The sequence below is a fragment of the Cystoisospora suis genome (assembly GCF_002600585.1).
Source record: "Cystoisospora suis strain Wien I chromosome Unknown contig_1228, whole genome shotgun sequence".
In the NCBI taxonomy this organism is placed as follows: Eukaryota; Apicomplexa; class Conoidasida; order Eucoccidiorida; family Sarcocystidae; genus Cystoisospora; species Cystoisospora suis.
In genome coordinates, this window is record NW_027154029.1 from 1 (window position 1) to 22010 (window position 22010).

At 47.5% G+C, this 22010-nt stretch overlaps 4 protein-coding genes across 4 annotated transcripts; 1 reads left to right on the plus strand and 3 right to left on the minus strand.

The window, feature by feature from the left end:
- Positions 1 to 101: 101 nt before the first annotated feature.
- Positions 102 to 5745, minus strand: CSUI_002881 (dhhc zinc finger domain-containing protein). Its single transcript, XM_068063080.1, has 3 exons — positions 2572 to 5745; positions 1145 to 1262; positions 102 to 272 (listed from the first exon to the last, which is right to left on the minus strand). The coding sequence occupies exon 1, from the start codon at positions 3544 to 3546 to the stop codon at positions 2707 to 2709; it is 840 nt and encodes a 279-aa protein (XP_067924941.1). The 5' UTR covers positions 3547 to 5745; the 3' UTR covers positions 102 to 272; positions 1145 to 1262; positions 2572 to 2706.
- A 259-nt stretch (positions 5746 to 6004) lies between these two features.
- CSUI_002882 (translation initiation factor) lies at positions 6005 to 7537 on the plus strand. The gene is made up of 3 exons (XM_068063081.1): positions 6005 to 6161; positions 6450 to 6551; positions 6655 to 7537. The coding sequence occupies exons 2-3, from the start codon at positions 6458 to 6460 to the stop codon at positions 6900 to 6902; spliced, it is 342 nt and encodes a 113-aa protein (XP_067924942.1). The 5' UTR covers positions 6005 to 6161; positions 6450 to 6457; the 3' UTR covers positions 6903 to 7537.
- Positions 7538 to 8852, minus strand: CSUI_002883 (intraflagellar transport protein 46; the record flags this gene model as incomplete). Its single annotated transcript, XM_068063082.1, has 3 exons — positions 7538 to 7775; positions 8178 to 8418; positions 8540 to 8852. The coding sequence occupies 3 exons, from the start codon at positions 8850 to 8852 to the stop codon at positions 7538 to 7540; spliced, it is 792 nt and encodes a 263-aa protein (XP_067924943.1).
- Positions 8853 to 12996: 4144 nt separating this feature from the next.
- On the minus strand, positions 12997 to 20503 carry CSUI_002884 (red family protein). The gene is made up of 8 exons (XM_068063083.1): positions 20443 to 20503; positions 19439 to 19550; positions 18944 to 19120; positions 17580 to 17683; positions 16926 to 17054; positions 15737 to 15892; positions 14425 to 14577; positions 12997 to 13684 (listed from the first exon to the last, which is right to left on the minus strand). The coding sequence occupies exons 3-8, from the start codon at positions 19075 to 19077 to the stop codon at positions 13509 to 13511; spliced, it is 852 nt and encodes a 283-aa protein (XP_067924944.1). The 5' UTR covers positions 19078 to 19120; positions 19439 to 19550; positions 20443 to 20503; the 3' UTR covers positions 12997 to 13508.
- Positions 20504 to 22010: the final 1507 nt, after the last annotated feature.

The following is a 22010-nucleotide window of genomic DNA, read 5'->3' on the forward strand; positions in this document are numbered from 1 at the left end:
TAGATAGATAGATTGGAGATAGAAAGATAGAAGAGAGATGGTTGAAGAGTGAATTTGGAGAGAGTATAGAAGCTTGTATTTGTACGGGTGTTGGTCGTTCTTACCTCTTCATGTACACGTAGAGTGATGTATTCGAAGGTGGTAAGATTGTGTCTAATGAGATACAAATGGAGAGCGAGCAATTGAACGACGAGGCCGAAGAGTGGAAGATTTAAGACAAGAGGAATGCAGACAATGACGTAATACGCTATTGTATTATACCAGCCGTAGGCCTACAAATATACACAAAAACCCGGTGTACATACATACTCATATACATGCATACATAATAGACATACGTACATACATACGCATACACAGAATTCATCTATACACAGTCATACATAGGCATCCATACATACACACCCCCCCCCCTCACACACACATGGATCTTCATTCATACACTATTCATAAACAGCCATACATAGATATACATCCATACGTAACAGACACACATACATATACATTCAGACATACATAGACATACCTACATATTCATACACACATATATGCACAGATACATATTCATACCTATAGAAACGAGAACAACGCGCGAAGGAGACACATGAAGAGAAGCAACCCAGGAATGCTTCATACAATAGTCACCTATGACTAGAGAGAGCCATCACCGTAGATCATCCCTCCTAAGTCTGAGATAAGAAGGACTGCCTTGAGGCGCATCGATCCATCGCGTGGAGAGTGTCTACGTAAAACGTCGCATCTGTCCTAGCTACACTGAAATAAACGCCAGTGTGTATCTGCTGATTGTCTCTGACACGCAGGAAACCACTTCACATATAAATAGATAGATCAAAGATAGATAGATAGATAGAGGATGAAAAGAGAAGGGAGAAAGGTCGCGTAACAGCTAGACAAACAGCAGATCCGAGAAGGAGATAAAAGGAAAGAGGGAGAGAGTAAAGATGCGTCCACATGTGGTTAGGCAAGTTCTATATAGTCGATGAGAGTGGGACAACACACAATGAATAGGAGACCCTGAAGAAGCCTATCTATCCATATAAGCAGGCATGTCTATTGTAACAATAGAGCAAGACAGAGATACATTTGTAGTAGATCTGACGATAGATCGTTAAGGGGTGCTTACTTCATGCCATCGAGGACCAGCACGATTCCAAATGGCCTCCTCTAAAATACACCAGACAGCCACAATTATAAGGGCGACTGTCATTAAAGCAGTCGCAACGAGTAAAGTGAAGAAAGATCTACAAAGAATACAACCGCAACAGGAGAAGAAGAAGAAGAAAGCAGCAGTAGATACACAGGGTGAAGAAAACCTTGATAAAGATGCCTTACAGATCATAAGTTTACGTTGGTATAGAGGAGGAAGTAGAGACACTTACAACACATGTGCGGAACCGGAGGGCATATGTGGAGATATACAATATATATATATATTTATACATGCTTGGTGATAACGCATATCTATATAGGTATACATATATAAGGTACAGAGACGAGGACACAGAAGACAATTCTTGTCTCCAGAATGCCTATGAAAGCTCATCATCTCATATCGTTATATACAAGAGAATGAATGCATGCAGTCGTAAAGACAAGGGTGGTTGACACGACGCACCCACTTTAATAAGCTCGAATGAAAGTTCTTTTACTCCATTAACAGGACAACGCAGGTCACAGAAGGGCAAGCACGTATTACTGATGCTGCCGGACAAACTGAAGAAAAGCCCTCACATCATCTAAGATACGCATGTATGTACCTTTCATATATATACATACATATACAGAGACGAAGTTCCTGCTGTCTGAAGAGACGCCAGGCGCTCTCCCCTACAGCAAGGGATGTGATACAAAGAGTGCTAGAGACATGTCAGGAAGAATAACGAGACACACAAGCACGAGTATAAGGAGCTAACCATATTCAGTGGCTATACAGATACAGAGCAGAGGCATGTATGTGATGATAGGACGTATACTGGGAGCTGTGTGTGTGCTCTATCACAAAGCTTGCCTCTATCTTCGCATGCCTACACCAACCGAGAAGATAGACGTCAGATAGCAGATGTATGGCATGTTCTATTATCGTTCATCTGAACGGATCTACACTCCAAGCTTCCTAGCACACGTTCTCTTTACATAGGTCTACAGACATCTAGAGATCTCCCTCTATATAAATACATACATACATGCTTTCCTTCCCAGCTGATCCCTTCCATTTATCCCACTTGTATTTCTCCACGTGTAAGGAGAATAAGACTTCTCTGAGTCAACAGTCTCTCTCTAGACCTTCACATGAACAAACTATCTTTACTCTACCTCTCTTCAATCTATCTATCTACTCGCTCTCCAGTTCCTCCCTTGCGTGCATCTATTTCTCTCAACATGTTGGAATCACCCATGTCTCCCCTCATCGTTCTGTACCACCCTTCGATAGACACTGGCTAGCTCCCCTCCTAGCTACGTCGCTTGTAGTATGTCCAGCTATCTAGACACTCCATTCCGAAATGTAGCGGAACCACACAGGAAAAAGATACACCCCTTGTGTGATCTTACCTGTAGTTCTTTTGTCCCACGCAGTTATTGATCCACATGCAGTGATGATCAAAGCCGTCGACACACTTATTACAAACCCGACAATGTTTACTTCTTTCATTCACATACCCGCATACATCACATTCTTTCTTTCTTTCAGNNATTCACATACCCGCATACATCACATTCTCTCATATCTGCATGGACTTCCGTCATGGGTTTCTCAGAGTAAGGCCCACTTTCGAAAGCGATAGGATCGATAGGATCATCTGACGTCGCTATCCATCCGAAGGTGAAGGCGCATGCAGCGCATAGACCAAAGAAAATTCCTACCCCTATCTTGACACCTAGAGATACACTAGGAATGAAGATGAGATAAAACATGAGAATATCGCCCCCGAAGAGCACCCAAGACAGAATCTGGAAAGCTTGGAGAGGACGTGTAAAGCCATTTCTGCGGATCTCTTGTTCAGGTGGTCTCGATTCGCTTCGATCAACAACTGTACACCTAGGAGGATGATGGGCGGCAGCGGATGCGTAAAGTCGTTCTGCAGGCGAAGGGGTTGGGCCTCGTCCAGGGGGGGGAGGGGGGGGTGAAGAGGACCCCCCTGGAACTTGAAGGGTATTATTACTATTATGTTGAGCCATGGTTCGTGTAGGAAAAGATAGACAAAGATACAGAGAAAGAGGAGAGATAGAGAGAGAGAGAAAGAGAAAGAGGAGAGAGAGAAAGGGAGATCTTTTACAGATGGGAAGAGGGATGGAGAGGAAAGAGAAGATCGACTGGTTGATGATCGAGTCTTGAGGAAGATAGAACAAACGAGTTTGATAGTCGCTTAATGTGGAAGAGGAGGAGATAGAACGATGGCTAAAAAGTCTTCCGGCATAAAGAGGGGTAAGAAATGACAACAACGAAAGGCAGTCTGTTCGGTTGTATATGATATGAAGAGGCGACTTGAACGCACATAAAAGGAGAGATCTTCCGCTCCTTCTCATAGGTGTTGTCAAGAGAAAAAGAACGAGAGACAGCCCATTTGCCTGACCGGAAGAGAACCCTCATTCTAATAGACACCTTTTGATGCAGACAGGAACCACCGAGGGAGGGCGGAGAAGAGAAAGCAAGGCGGAGCCCATAAGTAGGCAAAACAAAAGGATGGGCCGTTGTCAGAGAAAGGAGCTGAAAGTTGAAGACAGCTCGTAGAGAAGAACGTATACAACAAAAAGTAGTGGACACGGTGTGACGAAGAGCTAAGTACGACAGCATACCACCCCAGAAGAAAAAGAAGAAGAAAAAGAAAAAGAAGCTTGCTTTCTTTTAGTGAGGGGGAAGCGGGAGGATCTGAGGAGTCGCTCGGCTACAGTCGATCAGAATCTTTGTTTACTCACCTCATGCCGCATGCGTAAAAGATGCAGAGTCGCTAGAATACCTACTGACAGTTCTTTCTGAACTGTTGCCTTGAGAGGATCTGCCGTTGAAGCGAGACGCGAGACTAGGAAGATGGCGGTGACGGGTCGGGGCATATGACCTTTACACGAGAAGAATAGAGAAGCATCAAGATGAGAAGAACAATCGGCCTAAAGAAAAAGAGCCAGAAACCGCTTGGCGAGCCATACCGACATAGATAAGGAGATGTAGTCAAGAGAAAATGAGAAAGGGGCGGCCCCGAGACAATCGAAGCACAGCCGACTAACTCTCTCTACGTCACCAGAGGTGCTCTCCTCTTCTTTCTTTCTTTCTTACGACACCGAGCTACGAATGGAGGTGGGAAGACGAAGAAAACTTGGCAACAAGACGCCTGATCGCAGCCCTCTAGCAAAGGGAGGCATTTTGTAAACAGCTATAGTAACGCGGCTCCAATGTATACAGCAGGAATAATCGCGCCAGTCGATGGGAGAAACAGGCTGGAAAATGTAGAAAGTCGCATGAGGAGACAAGACGTTGAAGATGACGTAGCCTAAACAAGAGCGTACGGGCGCTTCCGTCTCCGGGGGCAGTTCAAGAGACGTGGATACAAGCCAAAAGAGAGAAACTCTAGTTGATGTTGAAAACTGTGTCCGCTCGCTGTTACGAGGACAGAAAAGAAGCTGTCCGACCTATACCTATAAAGGAACGCCAGAGGAAAGCAAGACTTAGACGAGAAACGATGAACGGTAGTAACCCGCCAATTCCAGGTCAATAGCTACTCTACTATCTCCCGTACGCGGAAGAGAAAAACAATCGTGGCGTGAGACGAGCAAAGAAAAAACCGCAAAAGGAGCTAACCCGCCGCCAACCATCAAACAAGAGGCCAATGGCAGGTGAATAAGCTACAAATGTGTTGGAAACGATGCGAAAGGCTACAGATGAAATCCTTGAAGGCTATCACGGCAACAGAAGACTCATGGGAACCGAGAGAAGTCAAAAAAAGAGGCGATGCTGAGAAGTCAGGGCACGAAAGTACCTGTTTCTCATTGCATTCCCTCTTCCTCGGTACAGCTACACCGGAAATGTGCATGAAGGTTTCACGCGCAAGGCAGAATCGATGATCTGCCACGTAGAATTTGGTCGAGCAACCACTACGGATGGTACCCCTAGGCGCCAGTTGTCGGCGCAAGGGATCCTGCCGCAGAGAAAAAAAGCGACTGATACTCTAGGCTAATCAAAGACATAAGCTACAGAGTCAAACCGGAAAGGAACCGGAAGGCGAGAAAGCCCGAGGAGCACAGAAAACGCTGGGAAAACGGTAGGAAACTCGACATGGAGACAACAGAAGCAGCGAGGAATCAAAGCCAGAAGCGCCGTGAACCTGCTAGGCCGCCAGCAGTCGGGCCGTTGAGTCAGGTGAACACTTCTCTACTGTAGCGTAAAACAGGCGTCGTCTACTCGGTTGGCGACGCCTGTACTTTGTGTTTTAGCTCAGTTTGGTGAGTTTTCGTTCGTTTTTATGGCTCAGCTTTGAGTGCCGCATGCATCTATCCTAGCTTGATCCCAACTGCTGCCTCCCTATAAACATGTTTCCCATCATCCGGCATCTGTCAACCGGTTGCCGCCACGATACGCGGGAATAAGGGATGATTCTCTCGTTCGCTTAGTAGCAAAGTGCCATCGTGGCTTCTCATTTCGTAGACCCGGGTTTGAGTGCTACTAAAAGCAGGGATACTACCGGTGGAAAGAAAAACGACGCTCTAAAGCGTCAACAGACAGCGCCTTTCAACCTACTCCCAGCAAGGGCCTTGTCAAACACGCGCAATTGAACTACCTAGAGTGGCTTGTAGACCTGCAAGAGGGATCGTGGCCTTTTACACGGGCAGCAGTTCCCGTCGCAAGGCTTGTGGGTGTTCGCTCTAGTGACCAACGGACTCCCCCACCACGAGCGACGGTCACGCGTCATCACGTCGGCTGAGCCACGTCTGCGGTGCGCGCAACTTCCGCCAATGCTCGCAAGCGCGTCGGGTCTAGCCCACCCTACCCGCGGTCTCCTGAGCCTCTGGAAGATCTCATTCTGTTTTATTCCTCCAGCTTCTCACTTGCTGTTCATTGTGTTGTCGTCTTCTCCGAATATCTCGCCTGATTGTAACTGACTTTTTCCTTTGCAACTCCATCGGAGCTTTTCCACCCGTGTCTCTCACAGGTGAGATTTGTTTTTTGCCGATTTCGCCTTCCCTTTTTGCTCCGCTCAGCGATACGACTGACAGCGTGGAAACGCCGCCGGTTTCTCATGACGGAGCTGGTGCAGTATAGCTCCTTTCGTGGGAGTCGCTTTTTCCCTTCACTTTTGCCTCTCAATAATATACTTCAGCTTGGTGCTTTCTTTAGTTTTCGCGCTCACACCATTCTTCGAATATTCTCCACGGGACGGCGGAGTGATATGATCGTTTCTCACACCGTTTCGCAGTTGCTCTTGGCTTTTTGTTCGCAGGTTTTCTGATGTCCCTCGAGATTCAGAACTTCGGTGTTTCTGACCCCTTCGCCAATGACACTTCCCAGTTAAGTGCCGGCGGCTCAACAACTCACCTGATACGTAAGTGGTACTCCACGTCAGTTCATACAGCCATAATTCTTTAGAGGTCTTTGTCTTTTTTATCTGGACTTGGTGGTTTCTGGTCTCGTTCTGTTTTTTCCAGACATCAGAAATCAGCAAAGGAACGGACGTAAAAGCGTAACGACTGTCCAAGGCTTGGATAAAGCCTTCGACTTGAAGAAGATGGTTCGAGCGCTGAAGAAGGAATTCAGCTGTAATGGGACGGTGATTGAGGACCCGGAGCACGGCAGCATCATTCAGCTCCAGGGGGACCAGCGTAATGCTGTGAAGGAATTCCTTGAGCGCGAGGGCATTTGCAGTGTGGATCAAATCCGAATTCATGGTGCCTGAGGACATTTTGTTTCCGTCGCGTGATGTTAGTCGCATATAACTCGTGGCCTCTTCCTCGTCGTCTTCGGGAAATCGAAACACGATTCTAGTGATGTAAGAGTATGCCGGGAGCTCGTACCACAAGGTGTGAACTTCCAGTGGAGAAAACGGAAGATGAGCTGGCAGTGCACGTCTTCTTTTTCGACGTGTTACATCTCTAGAGGCGACATAGTAGGGGTGGACAGAGGGTTGGAATTGTTTGCCTTCAAAAGGAGCGTCGTCTGTCATCTTTTCGGGTGGCTTGTCGAGGAAGAGAGCAGAGGGGTGGCCTCGGTAATGGGATATGTGCACGTTTTTGTCTCGTTTGTTTCGAATGCTGTGAGACCGACGTAATGCCTGTGGATGTGGAAACAGTTTGTAGAGGTTCATCTTCGGTCCGCCATTTCTCGCTGTCCATTGTCGACAGTTGCTTTGACTCGGGGCATTCAAATATAAATTCGTAGATTCATCGGAGTCGCTTCCAGCGATGCTGGGGTACTGGTATTTCGCAGAGGCAGTGGGCGGCAGCTTTTTAGCATTCTGGTTTGTCTTCGAGACTTGATAGAGGCCGTCCGTAGAGACTATTCTCAAGATCGTTCGAGGCATCACATTCACTATCAGCCAGATTCGCGGTCCCTGCTGCATAGTCCATTACTTCCGCTCAGTTCGAGATAGAGCATGAGCAGTGCATGTAACGACGCGTTCAGGTGGTGTCCTGTTCGGGGAATCCTTAGAAGGGCGCAACCAATTTTCAGGATGTCAGCCAGGCCGAGACTGGTCTCCTCCAAGGCCAGTTTTTGAGGGTTCGGTTCCATCATCTTCGCAATCTCTTCTGGCCATGGTCGCATCAGAGTGCTGGATGCCAAACATCAAACTGCAGACAAGCCGTGGCACTGGTTCTGTCTGGAGCTGCGCAACGTGTCCGTCGCATTCCGCCTACAGTTTCTCTGAACTTCGCGGTAGGATGTCTAAGCTCTACTAGAGTCTGAGTGGTGGTCCCTTAAACGGAGGGTTGCACAAGAAAAGTTACAGAATAACCGAGAATGCTCCTCGTAACCAATCACAGATACCATGGTAAAGCCGGCCCTGTAACGCTAGCCTCACTGCGGATGTACGAAGGGTCCGAAGCTGCCTCGGCAACTTCTGATACAGGGCAGGTAACACCCGGTACGGAAGCTATTGGTTTTCGGAATCGCGCAGCTTGACTGAGGAAGGAAGTCAAGCGCGTTACACACACTCCTCTCGCTATGAGCTTACTCGAAGTCGAGGGAATCCAGGAAATGCCACACGTCGGATCCGTGGTGCTGGCTCTTGAGCCTCCGAACTGTTTCAATCCACTTGTCAATACGAAAGTTCCGCTCTTTGCCCTGCTCCTCGATGCAGGGAGGGCCACCGTCAGATTTATCCGCGGGTTTGCAGGGGCGTATAGCCGCGAGCTCCAACCATAGTGCAGCTGAATCGCTCTGTTCTAACGCTGGTTCGTCAACGAACTCCAATCCTAGCGTAACAAAGGTAAATCAAGGGGAGCTACTATGCGGTTTTACTCCCGTGTAAAACCTGACGGTCTCCATCGCGGTTTGTGTTCCGCGATGTCGTACACCACGCGTAAATCTCCGTACCTGTTGGATCCCACGACCCATCAGGAGGGGGGATTTTAAGCAGAGCATCCACTTCGCCAATAGCCGGGAAGAACTGGCGGGGGAGGGGCTTGAGCAAGAGAGGCAGGCGCTTGAAGCTTGCTCGGTACTTTCTAACATATGACGCCAGCTTTCTGGACTCCGCGCTGGCATTGGCGTTCTCCAAGTAATTGAAGGCTCCCTCAGGGAGTGGCGCCAACTTCTCATCTTCTCGAACAGACGAAGCCTCACTGGCGTAGCCGTCCAGTGAAGGGGACGAGTCGTCCTCACTGGGTGACGGGCTGCGCGAAAACATTATGTCGCGTTGTTGGTACACTTGCACACTGCGGTAAAGTGGAATTGCTCAGAGCACTTTCGCTTTCCGGAAGACCTGCTTCAGTTAGTCTTGCTGCTCAAGAACTACGTAAGAACGTGGCAAAACCAGGCAGGTAGGGCTCTGAACTGTGCAGGTCATGGGACTCGTGCGCGGAATTGAATGACACCGACTTGAAGGAGAAAGAAAACCTCCACTTCCTGCTTTGCCTCTACCTCGGAAGGTCGACCCTCATCAGCAGTCTCGCCGCTGACGCACGCACTCAGAAAACCTTGTGGAGTGCGAACCGAATGAGTTCGGATGTGGTGTTAGGAGGGACATATAGTTCTCTTCTTCGAGTGCACTGCAACACCTGACGCATAGCAGAAGAGGTATTGACTGCCCACGTGCTCGACAGAACCACTGGCGAGGTGTCGACGCTACCTATCCCTCTGAGAGCAGTGCACTGTCGGAAATAAGTTGCTGGCTCGGCGAGAAGCGCCTGTAGACTCGCGCCTGGTCACGAGTACTGCACCGTGCTTGGACCGATCACGCCGAAGTCGGCAACTCTGAGCAAGTGGCCTACAAAAAACTGCTTCACGTACGAAACTGCACGCGTGCGAAAACAGGACTTTGGTATCCTGTCACTGGGTCGTCCGTCAGGGCCGGCTAGGGGTATCAAGGCCGCAGCGGAAAAATTACGCAGAGAGCGGGGAGCGTTTAGAATTTGCTGGTGCATGGAGCGCGAGCCCGCAGATTTACCGCTGTGTTAGCTCCTGGTGCAGTCCCGCCGGTATGCTCCGGAGTTCAAAGATGGCGCGAAAGTCGCACACAAGCTGCTGAAACAAAGAAAAAGCGCACTAGATCTCGAGCCTGCAGACCGATTGCGGCACACAGGCCGTAAGGCTCGACGCGTGGTGGCCGAGCAGAGGCACCCTCTCGCCTGGTAGTCGCTGAGTGCGCGCGAGAGAAGTGATACACACAAGCCCCAGCTCGGGAAGGATAGACGGGAGTGGAATGCGGTCGCCGTGACGAAAGCTCACAACACGCTTGAACGAGAATTTGAGGTGCGCTGTTGCCTAGTACCCGTACATGCGCTACCAGCACGGAGTGCATGTAGCAAAACGAACCGGGGGCAGCCTTCAGTGGGTACTAGGAGGGCAGTTCTGAGCGATCTTCAAACTATAGATCAAAATCATCTCGGGGTTCACCAGAAGCCTTTCTTGCCTCATGCACTCGACAAAGGCCGAGTTTCCCTTGGCCAAGCTTCGCCCAGAAACCGAGGTGTGCCAGCACTTCAAGCTAGGCGTTTACTTTGCCGACTAGAGGATTTCTTTTTGTTCTGATAGCAAAGGAGTAACCTGTCTGTGAACACGCGTTGGTAGTCGGCCAACTGGAAAGAGAATACCTGTTCCCGAAGAGTTTCCACACGATATTCGGGCCCCCGACGACGCGACGCCTCTTGCAACGAGCCAGTGATGGGCAGGCACAGGTCTGGTGCGTCCCAAGGAGGTTTCTTTGCCTAGTCGACTGCCCGCACAACTGCACACCTCCTAGAGCAAAATCGTGTGCTCTTTCATAGTCGGGTCAGTTTGCACACTCTTTACCGGCGTACAAAACTCGGCTTTTACGCGAACTGAGGGCACCCGGGGCGGCCAGGCAAGAAGCGCCCGTACTTAGCCTTTCGTGCAAGACAAGCTCTCATTATCCCATCCGTCGCGTTTGATTTGCCGGTGATGATTCTCAGCTCGAGTACAGATACCGCAGCAACGGCGACGGTTCCCCTTTTTCTTGCCCGCGCAGCGGTGTCTTTGGTGGCCAGCACGGAGCAGTAGACAGTGACATTCGTCCCTGTCACTGTCTACTGCTCCGTGAGGGTAGACTCCCGGCCAACACACGTCACCTAGGGACTGATGTGCGCCTCTGTCGATACGCCAACCTGAGCGGTGTGCAAGAGAACACGTAGGAGCTGCGTGAATTGCCGGAACGCTTTCCGGAAGCGTGGTTGCTGTGGTGTGCCACTGCGGAGCGTCTTCCTGCAGTCGACACTTTCCTCAGCTAGTCATAAAGGCCAGCTACCTGCTTGCGATTCCAAACGGCTGTCCCAGGGGGACGAGTTCCACACTTCGCAGTGACCCCCGCTTCCGTCTGCTCTGCCTTGGGGACCAAACAGCAACGGGCCTCCAGCTTGGTTCGGTTAAGCAGGAACTCTACACATGGGCCCCCGTTGCACTTTGTACTGCCTGCTGTGACAGACACCTGGTGAGGCTAGGCTGGCCTCAGTGCAGGAAATGGTGAACCGGTGTCGGTGATATCACTAACCTTAGATGAAGCAATCGCCTCCCCAAGGACAGCTCGGGGGCCAGCTTCAGTGCTCAAACTACTTTACCCTAGAGAAAAGGAAAATAGAACTCAGCATACCGATACACGCGAACGTGCTTCGCCTTCGTCACAGTAAAACCCGAGTCGCAAGCTTCCAGTGGGATGTAGCGCCCGACGCCCCCGCGCTTGCCTCTAGATGGGCGGTAAGCTTTCCCACGAAATGATTGCTGTATTCTTCCCCAAACCCCGGAAGGCCGAGGGTGCATACTTCTACTACTGCCGGCCGGCGTGCCTTTCCGTTGCAACCTGAACGAGCTTTCAGCTGGCCGACAACAGCAGGTTCCACCTGCTCGAGTTTAGCGGTCTCCTTGGACCGCTGAAGCAACTACAGCGGACACCTCGAGGATCCAAATAGACAGAGTTGTTGCCTTCGTCCCGGGCACCTTCAACGCTGCTGTAGCGGGTCAGGGCGCTACTGGCCGAGTTACTGTAGTAGTCGTGACAGGTGAACAGATGGACAGTCTTTCCGGCTATGCGCGGGGAGTGATCAAGTGCCCTGCTGGCGTTACTGGTGTGTCTCTTCGGTGGATCCCGGTCAAGATTCTTGTGCTCATCCAGCTATACACTGGATTGCTTCGGTGTGCAGTCCTCCCTTCTCCGAGCGTGTTCGGAGCGACGCTCATCAGAGGAACCCAAGATTCTCGCGTGAATATGGCGCCACCACCCCGACGCGGCGCGAATACTTGCGCGGCTTTGTCAAGGTGCCGGTTTCCGCGTGGCCACGACCGACCAAAGAGCAGTTTTTGAGTGAACCACCAGAAATGACGACAGCGGGTAGATATCTTGTGACGGACACTTGTCCACTCAGTTACGGGCGACACAGATCCACCGCTCGCTGATTACAGTTTCGGCCGCCGGTGCCACGCAGGGAGGTCACGACGACACCGGGTGTGGAATGAAAACGAACGTTCCTCCGTGCCTGGGGGGGGTACAGTCTAAAGCAACTGCACAACAGGTACGCAAGAAATAGCAGCCGAAACAGAAAGAGGGCCGCACCACTTCTTAAAAGACCCGGAGTAGCCTAGCGTTGCGCGCGTTAGACGTTGGTAGCGAAGGTACTCCAAAACGTAGCCCGGAAAGAACGTGACCGTGGAGTTGAGGCTGCATCCTGAAAGACCCGAAAGAGAATCCCAGTACGTGTTTTCGTGGACTAAAATTCTCGGCTATTTCTGTCAGCAGTGATGTCCTCCCTGCTCTTCGTACCGGCTGGTGAGCTATCCGTTTTAGTTCGGTGCTCCATGTGCCGCGTTTTACGGCCGGTAACGCAATCGGAGGAAAGTTACTGTGCAAGGTTACTACGAAGCAGACCGGTCACCCCGAGCAGATGTCGCTGTTGCGATGAGGCTGAGTGGCTTTTGCGTTTCGTACGTCGAGTGAGACAGGAGAAGCGAACCCACGACAACAGCGGCCAACCGCATGTTCTCTGCTTTGCTGATCGGCTCCATCAGATGTGGTACTGCAAGCGGGACCAAGTTACTTTCGAAAAGGTCAAAACTACGAACGAGCCCTCCTCTATTGTTTAGCGAAAGTGATGACAAACAGACGCAGTCCGCCAGCGGACACACGTCAGCTCTCCTTCCAAGCCTCTAGCATACTGAGCAAAAAGGGAGCTTACGAAACACCGACAGATTCTTTTTTTTTCCTTGAAGGAGGTAAGAAACGAGATATCCTCAGAGACGGAAAAAAGCACTGTTTAGTATCTTGTAAAGGTAGCGGGTTTTTGTTCGACCAGGACTCACACTAGAAGGACATCATCCCCTCAGCGCGCCACCAACGGCACATGGGAAGGTAGGCCGTTCCTGTTCAAAAAACTCCAGCGGCCGCATACTCAAGAGCTCTTGTTCCTCACGCACAGGTTGCGCTATGGTCTCAGGCTACAGCTTAAACAGTATAGGGCAGACTGCCGGGTCTGAAGAGAAGCGTGGCATCTCGGTATCACAAGCTCCAAGCGCAGCCGTGTGTCTCTCCATGTGATTCTCCAGTCCGAAAAGGAGACAGATTTTCCTTTCTCTTTAACAAGGGATTCCCCGCGTGGACGAGGGGCGACTTTGTGATAGCGGCACAAAAAGCTCGCATCACCCAAATCGCTTGAACTGCTGCTTTCTTTTCCTTGACGAACTCCCCTGCGAGTGTCTGCCCTGTTCCTGCGGTCACGCTGCCCGTCTTTTCCTAAGGTTGTGCTGGTGGACAAGCTCACAGAACCACGAAGTACGGGAGTAGCTTGTTGCAGCAGTCTCTTCATGGACACACCAAGACAGAGAAGCACACGTGGGTTTCTTATGCACCGTTGTCTGTCGTTGCGACAGCAGCTGCTTTTCTTTCCTTGATCATGCCCTCGATTTTCTTCCATTCCTGGTCCACATTCATCTTCCGTTTCTTTCGGCTTGCGTTGATATCTCCCGCGAACCTCCTTCCATATTGGAGCGCAGCTTTAGGCACAAACTCGATTTCGCCTGAAACATAGAAAGTCCCCAAGGGTAAGTAAAGACATACATCCTTATATCGGGCTTGGTCACCTAGGACTTCTTAACTGAATATTGTCAAACAACAACGAAGTAATGAAGAGAGACTATCCATCGCATTCTCCCGAGAACCTTTTCCATTCCTTCCCTCCTTATCACGCGATACCATGTGCCTCGATCCGATGAAACAAGAGAGCTAAACACCCAGCGATTACAACCAAGAAAAAAAGCAATCCCAGGAGTGAGTCAGCCTAAAAGACATCTCCTTATTCTGTTGGAAATGGAACAGGCCCTTGAACGACGTCGAAAGACACACTGCAGAAGAAAGGTACAGATCCACTCCGTCGTTCTGCTTCCAGGGGTCTCAAACAAAGCAAACATACATAGAGTCCCCCTTGCATTGTCTGTAGTATGTGTTGAATCGTAAAGTCGCGGCATCAATAGAAACAGGACAATGGCTGGCAGATGACTACACCTATATCTTCATTTCGCCTATACTCCCTGAGCGTGTCTTCTTTTCACGAGCCCCTAACAAGCATTACGTAAAAATGATAAGAAAAACCACGTTCAAATCCTGGAGACGTCCGCACGACCAGTCCCCTAGTATTTTCTAGAGTGTCACACAACTAGACGTGTGTGAAGGCTCAATACATATTCTTAGGAATAACTGGGTGTATATCCGTGGATCGCATACGATCATCGAGGAAGCTTAGGAGGTGTGTGTGACTTACCAATGTATTTCTCGTACTCTTCCTTGCTCTTGAATTGCTGATTTTTATCTTTGTGAATTATACGGTACTCTCCAGTATCGACACGGGCTGTATCTTTTCGTTCTCCTTCCTCGTCTGAGTCATATCCCAAGTACGCCACTTCACTTCCGAAACCTACGAAAGAAAGGAAGAAAGAGCGAAAGCACCACAAAATAAGCATAAACACCTTCCCCTCGTCAAAATACACCTCATACCCCATCTAATAAACCGCATCATCCTCTCCATCTATGGTGTGTTCTATCTATCTACTATATCTTATCTAGCTAACCAGTTAGTTAATTAGTTGATCTGATCAATAAATCAGTCAATCTAGCTATCTAACTCACACAGCCCTACAGGTGAGCACGTCCTCTTGGGAGGCTCATGCACCTATAAGACTGTATAAGCCCCGTATATACGTAGGTAGACAGGCTGAAGATAGAAACATCGACTCCCATGCTAACACCCGTTCCGCACCAGTCACTCGACCATCCAAAGAGGTTGCACGTGCATGCGCCAAGTCCTCATGGCTCTCCATCATCATACGAGAAGAAAGATAAACTCCTTATTCTAAACGTTGTTATGAGTCCTGACAGCTATCATATACCAGGGAAGAAAGAGAGCGACCGGATCAACCGGCACTGCCTTTCCGCAGATATACATATATGTAATGTATACAGGCACAGGGAGAAGTGTTATGTATATTCAGATACGTGTACATTGATGGGATAGAGGGACGACAGATGAAAAAAATTTGGACTTTCTGTTGTTATCTCCGCAGCTATAGATAAGCATGTACTTCTATGGATAAGACGAAGAAGCCATCAGGACACCACAGTCGAGAGGATGGCCGGACAGAAGACCTTTGATTAGACAGGTTGCAGACATGTTGCGTCTCCTTAGTAAGCTCTATCTATACGCTAACCTGACACGAAGTGAAGCCGAATATAGAAGGAGAGAGGAGCAAGACACTTTCCCCCAGATACATGAGAGCTGCATGCTACTCACAGAGAGAGACGTAGTTATACATAGTGAGGACGAGACCCACGAGTTCGCAGCAGACGACCTAGCATCGCCACTCCAAGTCTCTTTTGTTCGAGCGGCCTATCTATCTATCTATCTATCTACCATTTGCCTCGAAGGCAGCAATGGTTTTTTAAACTAGAAACATAGAAAGTATGTATCTGCGCTACCGAGCCTCGCTTCATAACCTTCCTTCTTGCACGTGACATGCACAGGAACCACAGTGTACATACAACCAGACACGTGGAAAAGCCTCTACATGCAGACCCACCTGGATAGCATTCGGCATAGGTATCGGAGACAAAGGCAGGGTCTTTCTCTCTTTGATCACTCAAGACTTCACGCCTCTGCTTTAGCATGGTTTCATCATCCCGCCGGAAGACAGAAAGAAGACCTCTGTCTTGATCTTCTGTAGTTGTCTGGAAAGCTGATGTGATTCAAACGAAACAAGCAAGCCAGACACGACATGTCGATAAGCTTTCTCCTCCCTTGAGATGATCGCAGCAGACACATCTTTAGACAGAAAGAAGCAATGTCCTCACATCTTGAAGGATCGTGAAGCAAACTGTAGAGAGAACACTTCTCCAGAAGTGCCTATACACTTGAGACATACCCCACACGCATGACGGATTGACTCACTACCTACTCCAATGACGTAAGAGAGACGAGACAGCCAAAGTGAAGAGGTCATCTCTTCTTCTCACTCTTGAAGATCTATATGAAGATGAGTATGAAAAGAGAAAAGTGTCTTCTCACATGGCTCGCGTCGACTGCAATAAGAATAAGCCAGAAAGACTTTACATACACACCCAACTCATTTGAACCCTACACATGTAGCTATGATACCTCGAATCTCTACCACAGTCACAAGACCGTCTTATACAGTCATCACTGTATTTTTCTTATGAGGTGTGAAGAGAAAGACAGAAGGATGGAAACAGTCATAAAGCTATCGCATGTATACATCTATGTGACGTTCTTCGGCTCGAGACAGAGACAGACCGGTGTCTCGGTCCCTAAGGTCTTTACAGAGAAGAAACAAAACAGCGGGCATTACCCATCGTTCTCATCCTCCGTCTTCCTTCTATCTATGAAACAGAAGACTCTAGATGAAAAGCAACTGATCGGAAAACTCCACACAGAAAGATATACCGACATGGATGCAAGAACGGCTTTTCCTCTTCTTCTTCATACAACCCCCAGCCACGCGAGATGAAACGAAAGCTACATGCATGCTCAACACTTCTTTCCCAACACATGTCGCTTCTTCTTCTTCCTGAGAAGTGATACGATCACTCCAAGAAGAAGAAGAGAAAGAGCAAGGATGAGAAAAGCAAACAGAAAAGAAAATCGTCTAGAGGTGAAAAGACGCGACATAATGTCTATCACGCCGTTGAGAAACAGATAGTTAGAGAAAAGAAAGCAACGTCTCCACATGAAAGAATACAAGAAAGACGCACTTCGCCTCTGAGGTTTCTTTGACATAGCAAAGAGAACTGCACCTCGATCCCAGCCTTGATGATCAAAAGGATGGAAAGCACCGCTACTATCAGCTCCCCCGTTGGCATGTCGTCGATCTTCTGACATTGCTGAAGAAAGAAAAGATAAAAGATACAAAAAGGGAGAATGTGAAACTCTTCATGAAAAGAGGAAGAAAACAACGCGGGAACTTCGCACCTACATCCCTTCCCCCTCTACGAAAAAAACATGCTGAACTCATGGGAGTGTCTAGTTGGGAGGTTATGAGAGTCATCTATCTATCTTTAATCTATCTATCACTCGCTTCTTCTCCGGCAGTAGAGTGTATGCTGTTCGGCATTCTTCGAACTTACACATCGATCAACATACAACCACGCCACCCCACTGCGAAAGATCGACCATTACCATTATCTTTCTCTTCCTTCATGACCTATTAATGTGCAGGAGCCATCCACGAAAACTCTCTATTTCTCTCCTCTGTAAGAAAAGGACACATGTACCATTATGCGCCTCTCTCTCTTTCTCCTTCGCTCTATCTTACAGTTCGAGAGTGTTTCTTCTTATCATCTGGTGTCCCTCTCTCTCTCTCTTTCTCATCTCTTCTCTTCCTTCAAGCCAACATCGCTAAAACTTACCTCCTCCGCCACTAACACCACCCATGCCTCCTGAAGCTGCTCCTGTAGCATCGGGTTCCTCATCGACTTCCATGCCTTCTTCTTCTCGAATAATCTCCATCGTCCTATACACGGGCAAAGCAACAACAATAGCAACAGCACAAAAGAGACATGATCGCAACTAGTCATTGCATGTATGAATATACATGTATGTCTGTGTATGTATGCATTCGCATGTATGTGGATAGCCTAAACTAGTCACGATTTAGATCAGCGACAATCGAGACTATCTTTTGACATGACCGATGAAAAACGAGCCCGTCTTCTTATTCTTCTTTCGATAACTTCCCCACGATGACTTCAGCTCGAAGTCCCCACGGTAAACACAACCAATGGATTACAGTAGGCTCAGAGGAAGTCGTATGTACATCTGCACTTGATATACATAAGAGGTATAGGTTAAGAAGCAGAAAAAGCATGCTAGTTTTGAGGCTGAAAGAACCTACGCTATTGCGACGAAGGTGTTAGGAAGTCTACATAAATATATATAGATACATACATACTCACATACATCAACCCGCACATCACCAATGATAACCATGAGAATTTTCTCAAATATATATAAAACAATAGATACGCTATCCACATACATATGAATGCATACATATATAGACATACATGTTCATACATACACATTCATAGACACATATACACACATACATACATACACATTCATAGACACAGACATACATACCGAGGTACAGGACTTGACCTACATAGATAGGTACGCGCAACAGGAGATATACAGAGGCGCCAAGAAGCCATGGGCGTGTTTTAAGGAGACTCCACTGATCTGGATAGTGAGGCCTTAGAATCTATTCATCCCAAACGCGGCAAGACAATTCACGGATTCCTTCTTGGTACTGATACACCCCACCCTGTGGTCAGGGTAGCATCATTCAGACGTACATGGATCTCTGCCCCTAAAAGCTATGAACAAGAAGAAAGAGATAAAGACGTAAACTTTTGCGTATCTATATCCATCTCAACAACAACACGACCTCTGCATGCAGCGTCTACCCAAGCAGCTCATCAAAAGGAACCACACACAGACAAACATCCGCAATACATGTACAAATGATAGACCTATTGCCTATCTCAGAAGTACATACATACATATATAAATATGAATGTATATACGCAGTTCTATAATTGCATATATCTCGAACGTAATGAGAAGAACCTGTATGTAGACATCTTGCCTATCTCATGTGTCATGATAAGAACCTAGATCCACATAGATCCCATGCATCTTGCCTCTCTCAGGGTGAAGAAGCTAGGAAGAAGAACAGCGTGACCTCCATTAGGGGACAACAGCAACTTACTTCCGACTCTTTTCGTCTTCTTCTTCTTCATTGTCTTCTGGCGAGGGAACTGAGCCAGGCAGAGCAGAAGCCGTAGAAGAGGCTTTGGTGGGATTTAAGGCCTCTTCTCGCTTCTTCTCCTCTATCGCTTTCATGAGAGCTTGCTGAGCATCGAACGCTCCGACCCCTCCAAAGATGCTGTAGAAGAAAAAGAAGAAAGAAAAAGGCGAGAAATACACTTTATTGTTGACAAGAAGAGACCTCTTTTCTGTCTGTCGACAATGTCAATTCGAAAGAGACAGAGGTCGTGACTTCTTCTTTTCCACAATCCAATTCTTTACCAGCAACAGAGCGAGTTAAGACAGGAAGCACCTCTTTCTTTGCCAGACAGAAGAAGAATGGTAAGGAAACAGATGAAGATCTTTAGGTGAAAAGAAGCGACAGATATTGGAGAGGGAAAGAAAAGAATCAGAAGATCGGACGGAAGAGAAGGAAAGAGAAAAGAAGAAAACTTACTCGTCGTCGTCTGGAGCTGAACGCTTTCCTTCTCCTCCTCCTCCTGCCGCAGCGGCCGCTGCCTTTTCTTCTACATCGCGGACGGCCTTCAGACTTCCCGGTCTCCGAGCAACTGCATGCAAAGACACATAGGAGAAAAAAACCAACACTCCACACCTACAAAATCCTCGTCCTTTCATCGCCACCTGCCAAGCCCTCCGTCGCATCTCCCCACAAGGATAGATATACATATATCTATGCCTATCTATCTATGTACATATATATATAGAGAGAGATGATAGGAGAGGTATACACCTAGACAGATGAATATTTCAACGACACCCCCCCCTGCCTCACGACTCGAGAAAGGCTGTTATCCCGAAGCCCTTCTGTGAATCCAGTGTATGACTTCCTTCCTTCCTTACATGACAAGCAACAAGGAGGATTGAGTAACGTCTTTAGGAGCAAATGATAGAATGGAAGTAAACCTCACTAACACTGTTTGACGGACTTCTGCTAAGAGAAAAACACACAGATCGATGACGACACATGAAGAAGAAGTTCACTGTCTTCATACGGCGAAGGGGAGAATAAATAAAGAAGGCGAGAAAGACACATAGACACGGTGCTTCTTAGATCATCCATCAAAGACCATGTCCGATGAAAGGCATGCATGATTCTCGACAGAAAAGATCGACGTCACCATATATTTCGCGTGTGATATCTCTCTCCACACATATACTTTCAAGACTCCTGTGCAGAACGGGATCTCATCAGCCCGGAGAGAAAGCAAGGGAGAGACAGAGAAGGAGAAAAACCAGGCGACTGACAACTTGGGAGTAACACGCAGAGTGTGGGAGCGAGGTTCAAGACATGTGGATGAAGTTGCGAGAAGAACTAGGTATTCAGAGAGTAAGGAAGAGAACAGAGACAAGTCTACCGCGGAGAGAGAGAGAAAGAGAGAGAGAGAGACACGCAGTAGAGTAGACAACATGTACATCTTCATACATCTAGAGGATACATACCCCGTTCATTCTTCTTCTTCTTTCGATTCTCTCGATGCCATTCAAGCGCCTCTCGGAGTTCCTAAGCGAAAGAAAATGACAAAACAAGAAAAGTCCTCCTCTCTAGGCTAAAAGCTGGATAGCAAGAGAAGAAAGAGAAAAAGAACAAGTTATCCTATGTCACCTCACACATCCATTCATTGTACAAGGCGAAAAAATGAAAACTAACACATCCATCCTGAGCCTCCATGAGAAACACATGCTTGCGCGCATACACATTGCCTCGGTCTACCTACCTACCTATCTATCTTCTCTGTCTATCTATCTTTAATTTATTTCTCTATGTAATACACATATGGCGAATGCGCTTTGTGGGTGTCCTATGTGTATAGCTATACATATGTGTATATATACTTCGGAGTATTTATATCGATGTTCAACTGTATGGCATATATATATTCATATACCTATATATGTATATACTTTATAGTGTGTGTAGAGGTAGTGAGAAGAGAGGTGTCTATGTGTTCTGCGAGTGACTATTTCTTTATCGACTTGATCTCTTAAACAAGTCGGTTGTCGTCAAGTATCGAAGCTCCTCCACAGCTTCTCATCCTGAGCATGCCAACAAGACCATAGATAGACTAGTGATAGAGAGATACATGCATGTCTGCGGTGTATGTACATATATACGTACATAGATACATCTATTCTTTCTAGATAGACAGGTAGATGTAGATACTATTTCTACGTATCGATGCTGTTCTCTCTCTATCGCTACTCTGTCTATACGTGTGTGTATCTATCTTTAGTTAATACAGGCAATATACCTACTACATATACATGGGGATTGACAGAGGGTTTCTATGAAGTTGAATGGAATAGAGAAAGAAGAGATCTAGAAGGGAGTGCTTTCTTTCCTTCTTCTTCTTCTTCCTTATTTCTTTCCAGATGAGAAAAGTGATCTGTTTCTTTCTCTCTTTTTTGCGCCGTTCGCGGCTTCGGGTGAATGTGGTAGTTAGTTTAAGTGACTTTTTCTTTCTCTCTCCGTCTCTTCATTCATTGATTGACTCCTTTATCATTTCTCTTTCTCACAAGAATCGATCAGAGGGTGTGTGTATATACACCTCAAAAATGATTCATCTTTCTTCGTATGAGTGATCTCTTTCTTTCTTTCTCCTTTTTAATCGTTTTGGTTGGATTCTTATTGTGTTGTGTGTGTCTTTGCAACGACGGTAGAAAAGCTTTTGGCAAGGATTACTTCTCTCCGTCAAGATATCTCTCAAGAGCTTCAGGATAAACACTGTCTCAGTACACAGGTAACGTTCGTTCTTTCTTTCATTCGTGGTCTGTTCATATGCTTCATGAAGGTTGAGGTGTATGTACACATGCATGCAGATAGATGATCTATAGAATGTGCTTTTGAAAAGCGCCAAGCTGAAGCCCTCTCCCCAGATACACACACAATAAGAAAGAAACGTCATTTAACCTCTATCTATTTATCCCTCTTCAGTCTATCTATCTATCTATCTATCTATCTTTAATCTATCTCTCTGTCTCTCTTTAATTTTATCTATCTGTGTATCTTC

Bases quoted from the DNA above. Each gene is read 5' to 3' on its own strand.
- CSUI_002884 (XM_068063083.1), bottom strand. From the start codon at position 19,077: ATGAAAGCGATAGAGGAGAAGAAGCGAGAAGAGGCCTTAAATCCCACC. The intron at 17,055-17,579 runs GTAAGTTTTAGC...TTCTTTCTTCAG, and splicing joins TGGTGTTAGTGGCGGAGGAG to CAATGTCAGAAGATCGACGA. The intron at 13,685-14,424 runs GTAAGTCACACA...TCTATGTTTCAG, and splicing joins AGAGTACGAGAAATACATTG to GCGAAATCGAGTTTGTGCCT.
- CSUI_002882 (XM_068063081.1), top strand. From the start codon at position 6,458: ATGTCCCTCGAGATTCAGAACTTCGGTGTTTCTGACCCCTTCGCCAAT. The intron at 6,552-6,654 runs GTAAGTGGTACT...TGTTTTTTCCAG, and splicing joins CTCAACAACTCACCTGATAC to ACATCAGAAATCAGCAAAGG.